General features: G+C 33.9%; 1 protein-coding gene across 1 annotated transcript; it reads left to right on the forward strand.

Moving 5' to 3' along the window:
* The first annotated feature begins 13,467 nt into the window (after positions 1-13,467).
* Positions 13,468-15,705, forward strand: LOC112525861 (zinc finger CCCH domain-containing protein 29-like). Its single transcript, XM_025136156.1, has 2 exons — positions 13,468-13,569; positions 13,702-15,705. Exon 2 carries the CDS (start codon positions 13,761-13,763, stop codon positions 15,555-15,557), a length of 1,797 nt encoding a protein of 598 aa, XP_024991924.1. The 5' UTR covers positions 13,468-13,569; positions 13,702-13,760; the 3' UTR covers positions 15,558-15,705.
* Positions 15,706-16,524: the final 819 nt, after the last annotated feature.

Genomic DNA, 16,524 nt, shown 5'->3' on the forward strand with positions numbered 1-16,524 from the left:
CCTCGTTCGTTCATTTATGTTCGTGAACGTTCGTTCATTTACCGTTCGTTTACGTTCGTTTATATTTGTTCGTTTATGTTCGTTTATATATTAAATTTAATRTATAATCTTTTATTTATTTACTTTGAATTCAAATAATATTTATTTATGTTCGTTTAACTCGTTCGTTTATGTTCGTTTAGCTCGTTCGTTTAGCTCGTTCATTTATGTTCGTTCGTTTACATTCGTTTAGCATGTTAACGAACGAACATAAACGAACACGAACACACCTGATTTCTAAACGAACGAACACGAACACAAATATTTTCGTTCGTTTACCGTTCATGTTCGTTTGTTTGTTCGGTTAAGTTAAATGAACGAACATGAACAAACCTCCGTTCGTGTTCGTTCGGTTCGTTTACAGTTCTAACTGTAGGACCTTATGGACTTGGGCCTCTACTCTGATGGGCTGTATAAATATTCATTATTTTCCAATGTTGGGTATGGGTGTAAACCTTTGTTAATTGTTTTTCTCAAACATTTTTTAAGATGTTGCTTAGTTATCTTTGTAAAAATGGGTATGCCCATTTCTTTCTTTTAATTTCCTTTTTTAACATGCACGTATTTGATAAGCCTAAGTAAGACCCCACAACCACATGTACTTTTTCATATCACTTTTAATTTATTTCTAACAAAAAACATCAAAACCAATTTATAAGTTATGAATTTAATTTTAAATTTTGAAATTTAATAATTTTCTTATTGAAATGTTTAGGAGTCGTTTATCTATACTAAAAGGAGATCTGCAACTAAATTATTCAAAGTCGCTGAATCAACTTTCTAATTTGCAGAAAATAAATTWTGCATTSATATGAATCCCAAAATGATAGACTTTGGTTGAAAGTTTAATCATTCTGGAAGAACAGAAACAAGTTGCAAGCATGTGTCACAATATATGACATCAGAAAACTRTAAATTGAATTGYTATATAAGAAACTATTGTCAAAATTCAATSTGAGTGAACATCTTGTAGTGTGCTGAGTCTCAATTCTTCCCAAAGGATGGTTACATTTCCTAGCTCTTTGATCATGAGCTGGACTAATCTTGGGTAGTCTTTCTCTACAAGAGCAGGCAAGTGATAATCATAATATTCAATATCAAAACATAAAACAGAAAGTTAATGAACCCAAACAGATTAAAAGAATCATAAACGGGTATAAACCCAAACTCTTCATACACAAAATCACTGATGCCACACATTTTTGTGAGGTTTGAGGAATGATGACATGTGGTTAAGATCAAACTATGATGATATGTTTTACTTAAAAGGCTACCTGGGTATGGGGTAATCTAATTAGGCATGCCACAATAAATTAGGTATGCATTCTAAAGACATGGTAGCATGAGACGGTAATCTGTACTTATAACCATATTATTATAAGAAGCAATGTTTTTCATTTAAAAGAGTCGGTTTTCGTAAAACTTGCATGTTCATAATCAATTGATATCGATCATAATCTTTCTGAATCAACTGCTACTAAGTTGATTGGTAAAGCATGCAATGGATGTTGGCATGCTACTTGACTTGGGTAACCCTATATCCTGAGTAGTTAAATCACTATAAAGCATAACTTACAAGCAGTACTACTAAGTACCTATTTTATACAGTACATGTGAAAAAAATCACAAAGTTTCCCTAAACTTGTCCATCACCAAGTCAGTCAGAGAATAAAATGTGATCGGAAGCTGGATATATTGGCTAAAACAGTAAGTTCACAAGTCCCATTGCAATGAAAGGTGATCAATTAATGAAAAGACACCTAACTTTTGAAAATTCATGGTTTCTTATAAGAAGCATGATACATAAATGCCTTTAACACCAGAAGCCACAAGTCCCTCATACACCCGTTTGTTGTACAAAAGTTTTGTATCTTAATCCTGCTTTGATGACTGTGATTTTATCTTCCTTTTGTTGTTACTGGTAGTGAACCATTTTATCGTTTTATTTTAGTTGCCAAAGATTTATATGCAAATCCTAATTTGATGATTAGGGATTTAAAGTTCTGTTGCTGAATTCAGTTTCATTTGATTGAAGTACCAACTCCATTAGCTGTCTACATGAACCAGGCGAGGAGTTGATACAGATTCTAGTTCATTTATTACTTGTTGTCCTTTAGAAAAATTGAAGGATCGTCAAGTATAGATTTCTTGGTGGATTTTATTTGGTTTCTTATAAGAAGCATGATACATAAAGGCCTTTAACACCAGAAGCCACAAGTCCCTCATACACCCTAACAGCCAATGAAATGAAAAAAAAAAACATAAAAAAGACGTACTTCATATGTGTATCAAATGGTAGGGATTTTAAAACCAACTAAACTACACAATTGAAGACGCTAATGCATTACCACATTAATTTTAAGAACCAAAAAGTCAAACTTCAGAAAGAATTAGAAATCATACAGTCTTTCCATAAGCTTCATATACATAAATTTGTATTAATGTCAAACAGGATAAGTAATTATCACAACTTTAAAAAAGCAGACAATTTCTGAACAACAGTATACTTTCACCGTCACTGCTAGCAGAAATTCATCAAATATATAAACACATAGTATATAACACAAAATTCAAATCAATTACCAGCAGAGAGAAGAGAAATAACAGAAAAGTTGCAGCTTTAAACCAAAAACGCAACTTTAAGCCCAAATCGCAGCTTTAAACCCAAAACCCAAAAGCAAAACCTAAAAACAAAACTCAAACAGTCCATTATTAGCAAAACTCTAACACTTAATCTTAGAAYATTTCGTGAACAGTAGTATTTCTTTCAGACACTTGATCGTAGTGATTTTCTAACAACTGTTTTCCCCACATCGCTTACTCTAGACAGATTTTTTACTCCAAATAGTGTGTACTCAAACCTTGTTGAAGAGATTTGGAGAGAATGAAAGCTTTAGGATGGTGGTTGATGTTGGACAAACTTGAATACATGTTCCAATTAAAGACTAAAAAGAAAAGGACTACAAAGCAGCATGAATAACTCAAGAAGTGGACAAACTTGAATAGATTAATACATAAACATCAAACCCAAACAGATTAAAAGAATCATAAACGGGTATAAACCTAAACTCTTCATACACAGAAACAGGAAAAGAACCCTAGCTTTAGAATGAATTCCCTCTGTGCATTGTGTAAATAGTCAAATCTAATCAACACCCATTGAGATTCAAAAACAACAAAACAAGCCAAATAACTACCTGGAAGATGGATTGAAGGTTGAAGGACAGTATAAGCAGAACGATTCGAAGTGTAAACCAAATATTCAAAAACCTACAAAAAGATTCGAGAACACAGGTCAGTGTAAGACAACGATTCGAAGTGTAAACCAAATATTCAAAAACCTACAAAAAGATTCGAGAACACAGGTCAAATTTCGAATTTAACAAATGACAATTTAAAAGGAAAACAATTGATTTACAGTTGCTATTTAACAAACAACTTGATCTTTTGGCTTAAAGTTTTTAGTTTTATTTTGTTGTGTAGTTGGTTGTTTTTTGTTGTCTTTCGGTTGTTCTTCTGGGTTTTGTGGTCCTCGGTGGTCCTATTGTCCGTAGGCTCCCTTTGGATGAAGGGTGCAACCACTACAACGCCAAACCATAAGCGAAAGACCCCAAGTGAAATACAAGGTTCGACAAAAGCACTGACAAACCACCTCCAAACCCAAAGAAGAACATAACAAACACAAAGATTAAGGTGGTGTTTAGTTCATTAGAATCCGACAGAGTATATAAGAACTGGAATAGTCAATACGTTTGGTTCATTCTGTGAGTTTTTATACATAATTTCACTTCCATATACAGTGAAATTTAAATTCTTTGAGTTGTAATGATGAATTTAAATTCCATTTCATTTAATCTATTAAAAAACTATCATAAAAAATCTATACTACCTTATTAAGCATCACTAAATGAAGGGTGCAAAAACCCAAAGAAGAACATAACAAACACAAACATTAAGGTGGTGTTTAGTTCATTAGAATCCGACAGAGTATATAAGAACTGGAATAGTCAATACGTTTGGTTCATTCTGTGAGTTTTTATACAGAATTTCACTTCCATATACAGTGAAATTTAAATTCTTTAAGAACTGGAGTAGTCAATACGTTTGGTTCATAAACCGAAAACCCAAAAGCAAAACCTAAAAACAAAACTCAAACAGATAAATTGTTCATACCTGAAAGCGATTGAGGAACGATTGGAGAGCGACGATTGAAGGCGATTGAACGATTCGGCATACAAAATCTATCCTAAACCCAAAACGCAAAAGCAAAACCCAAAAATAAAACTCAAACAGATGGAGAGCGAAAACCCAAAAGCAAAACCTAAAAACAAAACTCAAACAGATAAATTGTTCATACCTGAAAGCGATTGAGAAACGATTGGAGAGCGACGATTGAAGGCGATTGAACGATTCGGCAGCAGTGGGAACGACGATTTTGGCGATTGTGAAGGCGATTGAACAATTCGGCAGCGGTGGGAACGACGATTCTGAGAAGGACGATGGACGACTCTTAAAGGGAACCATCTTGGGGAGTGAATCGTCGTCTTAGGAGCCGATAAGGGGAAGAGTGTTCTTGGGGGAGGGGAGCCGGGTAAAGTGAAGAGGCATCTTGGGGGAGGGGATGCGTGTAAAGGAAGTGTAAGGGTATTTTGGGTATTAAAAAAGTTAAGACTTTAAGACTTTGAGCAAATTTGTTTAATAAAGTAGTATATATATGAATTTCTTTTAATGGTGTGGTATCACCATGTTTACAAAATGCAAATAATCTTTTTAAAAGGGTCTTATTTAACGTAAGAGCATCTCTAACAGTTATGTTAATGTCTTCTTTAAAAAAGAGAAAAAGAAACTCTTTGAATCTTAAAAAAACGAAAGAAAATATAAGATACTTATTAAAGATGCTATAATAAATAGTTTAGTAATTTATAAGGCCCAAAGCTTTTTGGTTAAGTTGAATTTTGGGTTGTATCTAGATAAATATAATATTTAATAATAAGATTTTTATTATTATTAATTCTGAAATACTGATTTATAAGCTTTCATTTCGTTTTTTTTATTATTATTGAAGAATATTTTATATGCTTAATTTTTAGTCCACTTTTTTTTTAATTAAAATATAGGTTATCATTTTTTTAAGATTTAAAATTGGTAAAAAAATCTAACAAGTAAGAAAATGATCAATATGAATGGATACACAATGACACTCGTAGCTTAAATGAGTATTTTGTTGGCAAAAGCGCTATAAAACGGAATATATATATATATATATATATATATCTACATATAGAATGTGAGAATACCTTTTTACTATAGACAATTACATGTGATACTATTATTTCATCACATGTGATACTATTATTTCATCACATATGATACACATGTGATACTAAATCAGATATGCGGACGATTTTCAATGTGATTTTGATTGCGGGCCAGGTCGCCCTTACACCACTAAGCCCTCTCACAAGTATTATCACATGTGATAAGGGTGTTGTTGATATGATACTATAATCCATCAAGACCATCACATGTAATGTTAAATCATAGATGCAGACAACCTTTGGCACGACCTAAGTCGTAGAACACGTCGTCCGCACATCACAAGGTCCCCTTATATGTATTATCACATGTAATAAGGGTGCTCTCCCGTTCTCGTAAAATGAATATGTTCTCGTTTGAACCTACACACACACACACACACACACACACACACATATATATATATAGGGTTGGGTTCACGTGAGACTAATGGTTTTTCGTGAGACCCGTAAGACCAATTTATGTTCATTGATCAAATTTATGAACTAATTATCTAATGGTTGCAAAGTTGCAAGGTGGCAATTTCGTAATTAGTGAGAAGTCTCGTGGCGTTTATGAATGTTCAGATCTGACGGTTGTAAATCTAATCCAAGGGTTGAGAATTGGTCTTACGGGTCTCACGAAAAACMATTGGTCTCACATGATCTCAAGTCTATATATATATATATATATATATATATATATATAGTCTGTAGTAGAAAACTAAGGGTTATTGGCTCAATGATATCTGAACTACTGTTATGGCCTAGTCTCTTAAGAGATTAAGGCTTCAAGGATCATAAACTCTGATAAGTGTGTGCAAGTATTTACCATATATAAATACTATATACTTTTAAAAAAAAGTAATGCAAGAATAGATAATCCGTTGGTTATGACTTGTAATAAAACCAAGAAATATACCCTTTGACATGGCAAAATATAGCATTATGTATCTATGTTTAACATCTCAAGCACAAGAATAAATAGAACCGGGGATAGCCGATCCTCTTGACATCAAATTTTCTTTTGTTGCTAGACCATTGAACAAAGTAAAGTTTAAGAATTACGCCTAGTATTTTTTGAAATTTGCCATGATTCATTTATTAACGTAATGAACTTTGGTCGCTTTTGGAACACAAATGTTGCTATTTGATTATGGGAGTGTTTTAAAAATTATTTGCTTGCTTGCAGGCTCGTACTTCTTTTATGAATTCTAAAGAAACCCCATTTGATCATCTAGATGTGTCCGCGACACTACTTGAAGCTTTTGTTTCCTAAGCTTCTTCTTTCGAGAATGCCTTTTAGAAACATCGATCATCTACATGACATTCATGATTTGTATCCAAACCAAACCAAACTGCTATGAGTATCGCAAAATATGTTGTCTAAAAGAATGAGGCAAAATATACTACCCCAATATCTTTTACTGTGGCAAGCTCTTTTGCATAAAATGATATTATCATAGCATAAGAAAGCATAAATGGCATAAAAAAGATTATTAAGAAAGGAAGGTTAATGGGCGAATTTATTAAGAGCCGAGCAGACTCACGTGCATCTGCTCACTTGTTTATTATAATCAAGGACATTCTCAAATATTTTGAAACCAAATTTATAATAGATATCAAACATGGGTGAGATGGTTTAGATGTTTAGATCCTCTTGATTCTTATTTGAAGCTCTCAATATATATATATATATATATACACACACACACACACACACACACATACATTATTTTTACGGGAAAAAGGTGAAGAAAATAAGGGGTTGTTTGGTTCATGGATTTGGATGGAATTGAAAGGAATTGGAATGGTCAAATTCTTTGACCAAATTCCAAATACAATGTTTGGTTCATGAAATAAAACTGATGGAATCCTTTCAATTCCAATAAATTCATTCACTCACAGATTTTACATTCCACGGCAATACCCTCGGATTTCAATTTCTTTCCGACAAATTCCTTCCCTAATTCATATGCATTCAACGTTGCGTCTACCATCTCATCTAATTGATCTCTGGTTCGATCTCCATCTGGTACGCTCTCGCTCTCTCGCTCTCTCTCTCTCTCTCTCTCTCTCTCTCTCTCGTAATTTCTCCATCTATACGAGATCGCTAGAAAACATATGTAATCAAGGAATCGATTCAAGATAACTAGCTATCGATATCACTAGTCCAATTCCGTTATTCAAAAATCCTAAAAGGTCATTTGTTGATATTCAATTCCGATTCCAAAGTTGAATTCCGTGAACCAAACAAAAAAATTCCAATCCATTAAGAATTTCATTCCAATTCCATGCAACCAAACGCAATCACAAGACATGGTCAAATTCCATAAAATTTCATTCTATTCCCTCAAAGTCAAATTCATTTGATGAATTCCAATTCCATTGAATTTCATTCTACGAACCAAACGCCCCCTAAAAGTTTGAATCCTTCGGAATGACCTTACATGATACGACTCATTTGATGCATGATCCGTTTTGATCCATTATAAAATAAATACACATTTAATCCGTCTATTCTAATTCGTTATGTAATTTGTCCGAGACCTCACTTTCTAACTTCTATATCATATTTAACTTTTGTACATCTTATTTTTTTTTTTTCTGTTTGAAAACGTTTAAAAAAGACAACAATTTAAAAAAAAACATTGTTTTATTTTACATTATCTATTCTTGTAAACCATAAGATTGGTTTTTGTTGAGTGAGAGTAAGGAAACACCTCGAATTTGACCAAAAAAGAGTTGAAAAGTTAAGTCAAAGGTCAAGATTGTTGGTCGAAGTCAATACTTTTGGCTTAGACCTCTCCTCTCATCCACTTCCAAATGGAGACAATGTTGACTAAATGCAAGTATTTGATGAGATAAGTTCAAAATCTCAATCTCATCATTTTTATTAAAATAATAAAATTAAATTTAAATAAAAAGTGAATTACATTTTCATGCCTATGGTTTATCAAAACTTCCGTTTTAGTCCCTCAATTCCGTTACGTGCATCCATGCCCCAGTCGTTTGCATTTTGTTTATGGTTTGGGTACTTGGTCGTCAGAGTTGTTAGATTCAAACGTTAAGTAGCCCTCACATGCAAGTCATGTGCGGTTATTTTGGTCATTTTACATGTTTTTTAGTAAAATGAAAACTAATTTACATGTTTTTTGAGTACATGTACAAGTCTTATAACATATAAAACAAAAGGAAACTAAAACTAAAACAAACCCCGCCTCAAATCTTTATGTTTATCGTGTAACTCATTACCGCCCCTATCATTGGTCCATTTTCATCGGAACTACCACCAATCCACCACCATTTCTTTCTCTCTTTGCCATGCCACTGTCGTTGCCACCAGAAACTCTAGCCATCATGACCGCCACTGTCCCTGTCATCTTCCATCCCTCTCTCAAACCATAAACACAAGTACACACATAAAACAAGCTATGAACAATCGAACAAATCTATGAACAATCTAAATCTCTTCACAAACCCATCAACCACAAATCCGTTAAGTTCAAGAAGAAAAAACCAAAATAAAAAAATGGGAGCATCGGAGTTGTTGTGTATGGACTTTGATTTTCATAAACCTCACTACCAAGTTGGAAATGTCTAATTGCTTATTACAGGATTTCATTACGTCTCCTCTTCCATCATACTGCATCCCTTTACCTGTGGGAGTCCAATTACCTGAGATGGAATTGGCAAGCTGTATTACAGCATCTATACTAGCATATTTCCATTAATAACTAGTTAAATTTCATCGAGTAGGATCAAACGGGAAGGAATTCATTGCCCATAGAAAAGAAGGCAAGGTTGTGAGATTAAGTTTTTCTTTAGGGCATTTGTTGGAGTCTGTTGTTACGTCTTTTACTAATGTTCCTTTAATATTTCTGGTAGCTAAGATTTGTTTTTGCATTGTGTTGACCGTTTCATAACAGGTTTTGTCGTAGCTTTAGAAGCCGAATAATGCAGGTTTGTTTATGGCGCTGATTTCCAACTCTAACAGTTGTTGCAGGCTATTTAAGCCATCAAAATTGTTTAATAAAAATAAGCTTTTTGAGCTCTCAATTGCTCTATATGTTTAATATTTACGTTGGTCTCAACAGAGTTGGGGTTACAAAAACACAGCAAGAGGAGAGTTGGTGATTGGGTGGTGGAAGTAGTTCGCCGGATGAGGTGGAAAAGATACAGGTGGGGGCGACGGGGTCCTCTAGGTATACCAATATATTTGTCTATTTATTTATATAAAATAAAATGTAAGATAAAAAAGAACTGAAAAATGATCGAAACGTCCTTCACTTAACAAAATCTTTTAACACCGTCAGACCTAAGGATCGAAACGGAATGTAAACCGGGCATAGATGTAGTGAAGTCGAGGGACAGGAACCACATTTTTAGCAAACCACAAGGGAGAATTATGTAATTCACTCTTAAATTGTAATTTATGTGGAGTGAAAGATTTATATGAAACTTATAAATTAGTTTGACCAAAATTTATGTTTATAAATTAATTGTTAGTTTAAAATTGAGTTGTTGACTAATAAATATCTACTAGATATATTTCAATATAAAATGATTTAAATAAAAAATTTAAATAATACAATTAAAGGGATGTTTGGGATTGCTTATAAAAACAACGTATTAACTTATTTCGGTGTGACACCGGTAATAAACACTTTTGAGTGTTTGGATAAACAACTTATACCGGTGTCAAATCGGTAATAAACAGTTTTTGAATAAGTTAAACACTTCTGACTTGTAATAAGTTGCTAAGTGTTTTTTTTTAGAAAAACATAAGTTGTTTCAAATAAGCAATCTCAAACACTCCCTAAAAAAAGATGAATAAAAATCCCATTTAAAAAAATAATTTGTTGTTATCAAACATGACCTACTTATCTAATCAGTCATCGTTCGGTCTTCTTTTTAAAAATTGTATATACGGTTTTCCTACGACTCAATTACCAAAGAAATAAAGTTCGTTTGATTCATTTTAATCATAAAAGTGCCGAGATAAGAATTTAAATTTAAATAAAATAATATATAAAAACATTTATTATTTTAATACAATCATGATTTCACGATAATAAAAGGTTCCAAATGAACGTTCAAAACATGTTGATAATCTCGTGACTAATATGAAATTTTTAAGTAACTTCTAGAATTTGATGCTTCCACCACTTCGAACCAAGACTGGAAACTTCTAAAGGAAATTCGTACTAACAATTTTAAATACAATGATTGAATATATTTGATTGTATTTTAATAAAGATAATTTATGAATCAATATTTTGCTATTAGTTTTATTTAATGATATTATATGTAAATTTTAGACATTTAGGGTATTTTATTTTTATCCGTATGCTTACCGGTAAATTTAATCACATCATTTATTTATGTTACGCGTGAGATTTTAGTTTATCAAAATGACATTGTATGCAACAGTTTACCGAAGTGTGTGTTTGATGATCCAAACACCCCACAGTCTTCAAGTCAATCAGATTTGGTGCATTGTTTAGAATAAAACAAATAACTGTCTTGGGAAACTTATTTCTTCTCCCGGATTTTGTTAATAGATTCTCTTGTGGATCAGTACGATAAAAAGAAACAGGCTCGAAACATGCCACAGTTAAAATAGTTATATGTTTTAATTTGTTGACTCTCTCTGTCTATAAACATTATAAAAATTTGTGGTCTTACCTTCGTTTTAGATCATAAAAGGCATCAATCATCGCTTTGAATGTAAGAGCATTTCAAACAGATTCTTTATAATTTATTAAAAAAAGTAGAAGCAAAAATTTAAATTTTCAAAAAACTACAACCAACTCCAACGGTTTTTTTTTATAATTATTTTGATGATTTTCAACATTAATTATATTATTAAAATATTTAATACATTTAATGTTCTAATAAACTTTCAAATAGTTAATATTCCAAATTTGAATATTTTAAACAAACACGCTCTTTTTAATCTTTTCATTTTACGATAACTTTTAGAGAATCTCTTGAAATACAAAATATGACAAAAACTTCAATCTCTCTATTTTCTCATGTTATATAAAATCCTTTATAGGTGGTTTGAAGATTGAAACCGTCCATTACAAGTAGATATGGGAATGGGGCGGGGACCTCAATCCCCGTTCCCGATTAGTTATCTCTATCCCCGTCTCATTCCCCATCCCCGCTGGGGAATATAATAACATCTTCATCCCCAACAGAAAAACGAGATCTTTTTTCCGTTTATATAAGTTATTTTAAATTAAATATGTGAGAAGTCATACATGTTTAAATTTGAAACATTTTCAATAAACCTAAAACCAAACTGAATTTAATTTAATACCAAAAAACCACAACATCATATAAGAATTAATAACATAAAAAAATAATTTAATCCAAAAAAAACTTAAAGTCCCATGTACTAAAAAAATATCGAGTAATTGTATTTTGACTTGACATAAATACTATATATTAACATCCCAAAAATAACAATTTCAGATTATAAATCTAGTTAGGAAATATAAATTATGAATTATCGTTTTAGTTGAAATAAATAATACACACACACACACACACACACATATATATATATATATATATATATAAATATATGCATAATTCATTAAGTAATATATAACAGGTACGGAGCGGAGCGGGGAGTACGATACCCGTCCCCATTCTCATCCCCGATTTAGTGGGGAATCCACGTCTCCGACGAGGGTGGATGGACTGGGTTCCCCAACAGATCGGGGCCTATTCTCATGCTTAATTACAAGGCTTTTGAGAGCTTTTGGTTGCACAAACAAAATGCTAAGTTGTTTTTATCACAATTTCTTTTCACAAACCTATGGTCATTTATCGAACGTTTATAGGTAAAAGTCATCATCCTCATTTGTTTTATTAGGTAACATTTCCGCCCTTAAAATACATTTTTGGCAAATGTTAACCACTGAAAAAGCCTTCATCCTCACTTACTGCGTAATTAGGATCATCCATTAGCATGTTAAATATGCGTTTTTAACAAAAGTCTACAAAATTTTGGAGCTCAATTTTACTTGTTTTCAGGGCCTTATTTATATTTATAGACATGTAAACCCACTTCAATAAAAACTTATCTAATTTTTTTCAAAATAAAAAAAACGACTACTTAACTTCTAAATTTTCCGATCAGAAACAAAAACGACTCTTCAATATTTTCTCATTTGTCATTCTAATCATTTTTGTTATTTTAATTTGTAAGTTTTTTTTAATATGACATACACTTTTATATTTTAGTTTGTTTATTACTCGTTTCAGACGATATATAATCTGAGACGAATGTAACATGTATGACAGGGCATCCAAAAAGAATCGGGATGACCCTATGCATAATACTCTCCGATTCTTATTGTGTTTATTACCTGATAAGATTCTCGACTCTTATAATATTTAATCAATAAAATAAGTAACATCGAATAAAAACGTACCTAATAAACATTTGATAAACAACACATTTAGGGGGTGCTTGAGATTGCTTGTAAAAATAACTTGTTGACTCACACCGGTAATAAGTACTTTTGATTGTTTGGATAAACAACTATTACCAATGTCAAACCGGTAATAAAAAGTTTTTTAAGAAGTTAAATCATTCTGACTTAAAATAAGTTAATAAATATTTTTATATAAAAATATAAATTGTTTCAAATAAACAATCGCAAACAACCCCTAAAAAAATAGGCTGTTATTGTACACATCATTTGCAAACCGGTCTGTTGTGCCCGTATCTGGTTGCAACTCGATTCATTGTACCTGAACCGCGTGGAGTGGGACATCACAGCCGGCTCAAGCTCATACCGATTACCGAGTTGGAGTCACAGTCACAGTCACAGTCACAGTCACACCATTAATATCCACCCAGATGTAAGATGTTCATCAATTTGAATTTGCATTTCATTTGAATGAATTTGCATTTCATTTCATATTTACAGTTTTGAAGTGGGTGTGCCCTCAGCTCCACCATTGTTGAATGCTTTGACTTTGACCACAAAAAGAAACTCGCACCTTCCTCCTCCTCCCCTTCCCCACGTGTCCTTTTACATTTTTTATTTTATATGTATATATATTCAATCATATAAATATCCTTCATTCCATTGTCATTCTCTCCATCTTCATCGTTCCCCTCGATTCACTCAACAACAACGACAATTTCCTACAACTGAGCTACGGATAATTTTCTCATCAATTGGATCAATTTACTCCTTTTTTTGATCAGGTATGTTGCATCTTTTCACCCAATTGGAAGTTCTTGAATTGAAATTCTTTTGAGTTTCTGGAAATGCAACTGAAAAGTGTTCTTTAAGTTCTTTGAGTGAAGATTTTCAATGGGTTTGTTTGATTTTTGCAGGTTTTGATGTGTAGAGGGTTCTAAAGGAAAAAAAGAGAGGTGTCGTACTTGTTTTGATCATGGAGGGAGACAAGTTTCAAGAGAAGAAATTTAGGGTTCTACTGAAATGTTCGAATTTGCTGGAATTAGCAGCTTCCGATGATGTTTCTGAGTTCGTATCGGAGGTAGAAAGAAAGAAGATTGCTTTGGATGAAATCGGATTTTGGTACGGACGGAGGAATTCGTCCAAAGGAAAGATGGGATTCGACGAACGAACCCCTCTCATGATTGCTTCCGTTTATGGAAGCATTCGAGTTTTGAAATACTTAATCGGTAGTAAAAGAATCGATGTCAACAAAACCTCCGGTTCCGACGGCGTCACCGCTCTCCACTGTGCTGCCGCCGGCGGGTCTCTTTTGTCCGTTGAAGTCGTGAAGCTGTTACTTGACGCCGGTGCTAATATTACTTTAACCGATGCCAACGGAAACAAACCAGGCGATTTGATTGCTCGTGGCATCAAATCCGCCATGCGAAAAGCTTTGGAGATGTTGTTGAAAGGTTTTGTTATCGAAGAAATTGTTACAGCGAAAAAGGAGTACCCGATTGATGCAACTTTGCCGGACATAAACAACGGGTTGTACGGCTCCGATGAGTTTAGGATGTATACCTTCAAAGTGAAGCCATGTTCAAGAGCTTACACTCACGATTGGACGGAGTGTCCGTTTGTTCATCCCGGCGAGAACGCGCGGCGGCGTGACCCGAAGAAGTACAACTACAGCTGCGTCCCGTGCCCGGAGTTTCGTAAAGGAAGCTGCGTTAATGGCGATGCTTGCGAGTATGCACACGGGGTGTTTGAATCTTGGCTTCACCCAGCTCAATACAAAACTCGTCTCTGCAAAGATGAAACTGGGTGTGCGAGAAAAGTGTGTTTTTTTGCGCACAAGATCGAAGAACTGAGGCCTTTGTATGCTTCTACTGGTTCAGCCATTCCCTCACCCAAATCAGGGTCCATTGAAATGGGTTCTATGAGCCCTACCCCGAGCCCGATGGCTCATGGTTCGACCCCGCCGATGTCACCTTCTATTGCTCCGGTGTCTCCCATGAATGGGTGGCAGAATAAGATGAACCATTTAACACCGCCAGTGCTTCAACTTTCCGGTAGTCGTTTAAGGACTGCTTTGAATGCAAGAGAGTTCGAGTTGCAGAGCTTAAGAACTCAACAAAAAGAAAGGCAACAAATGCTTGACGATTTGTCTGCAAATCATTACAGCAATCGGTTTGGGGAATTGAATCCCACGAATCTTGATGATGTTTTTGGATCTTTTGATCCATCTATTTTGTCATCGATTACAAATGGCGCAACCCAACTGCAATCTCCCAATGGCCACCAACACCGGCAAAACCCTAACCAGCTCCGGGGAAATTACGTAAATTCTCCGATGAGAAAACCTGCAAGTTTTGCGTTTGATTCATCGGCAGCGGTTGCTCAGGCGGTGATGAATTCAAGGTCCGGTGCGTTCTCGAAACAACGCAGCCAGAGCTTCATTGACCGTGGTGCAGTAACCACCGGTGCACCATTTTCGCAATGGGGTTCGGCGGATGGGAAATTGGAGTGGGGGTTTAACGGTGAAGAGGCTAACAAGCTCAAAAAGTCTGCATCTTTTGGGTTCAGAAATGGTGTGCCTGTGAGTGTGGGTCATGAGCCAGATGTCTCATGGGTGAATACTTTGGTCAAAGATGTTTCATCTGTCGGAGTTGGGCTGTATAGTTCGTCGGAGAAACAAAGATACGGCGGCCGTGGCGGCGGTGGTGGTGGAGAGAAGGTGCCACAATGGGTGGAGCAAATGTTCATAGAGCAGGAACGCTTGGTGGCATAAAGTCAAAAGACGTCGTTTTGTCTACCACAACAAAATAGATTTTTTAAATTCTTTTATTTCCTTTAACTTTGATGTAATTTCTTTTTCATAATTTCCCAATGAGTACTTTAACTATCGACAAATAATATTGGGAATCTTTAATTAACCTGGATATCCAACTTGTTGTGTGAGCTGATTAATCTAGAAGGACCGTCTGTTTTACAGATGGTCCAGAGTTACCGTATTTGAATCTCCATGGCTACAAGGGGATTTTTATTCCTCTTTAGATTTGAACATAAGACCTCCTTATATTTTTGACATTTGGATTTCAGCTCAAACCAATCAGGCGCCACCCTTGTGGTTGGGAATGGTAATTTTTATTCATAACACAATCAAATCCTATCTTATAAAAAATATTGTGTTTGGTTTTATGAAAAAAAAAATTGTATTTTATTGTATTTTAAAGAGTAAAATGTAAATGGTGACGTGTTGACAAAAGACATAGGGGATGTAATGGAATATCCCGTCTTTTTTGGGTTCGAGTCCATGTGCTAGCATACTATGGTCAGGTTTCGTCTTAGACGATCGTAATTTATCAGGATGTGGTTTAGAAAATAGCTTAAGTGAACTTTTTTAAGAACAAAAAACATATTTCTTAGATGGATATCTAAGATTTCAAGTCATTGTTAACTTTTTCTGGTAGATCATTCCTCTAATAGGTTCATATCAGGATGGGTTTTTATCATGCGTTTATATTATCACGTTAATGTTTTGGTCGTATGATGTTCAAGTTTTTTGTTATGATATGCTATTTATGTTGAATAAGTCATGATATATTGTTGGGGAGTGTTAATGGCACCCCTTATTAAGGAGTGTTGAATTTTGAGAATTATGATATCTTTAAAATTTATAAAACATCAAATCGATTTAATAATATATTATATTTAATTATTATTACTATTTAATACATATATATATAAAGTTATAT

Source organism: Cynara cardunculus, assembly GCF_001531365.2.
Source record: "Cynara cardunculus var. scolymus isolate 2C chromosome LG 13, CcrdV1, whole genome shotgun sequence".
Lineage (NCBI taxonomy): Eukaryota > Viridiplantae > Streptophyta > Magnoliopsida > Asterales > Asteraceae > Cynara > Cynara cardunculus.

Bases quoted from the DNA above. Each gene is read 5' to 3' on its own strand.
- LOC112525861 (XM_025136156.1), top strand. From the start codon at position 13,761: ATGGAGGGAGACAAGTTTCAAGAGAAGAAATTTAGGGTTCTACTGAAA.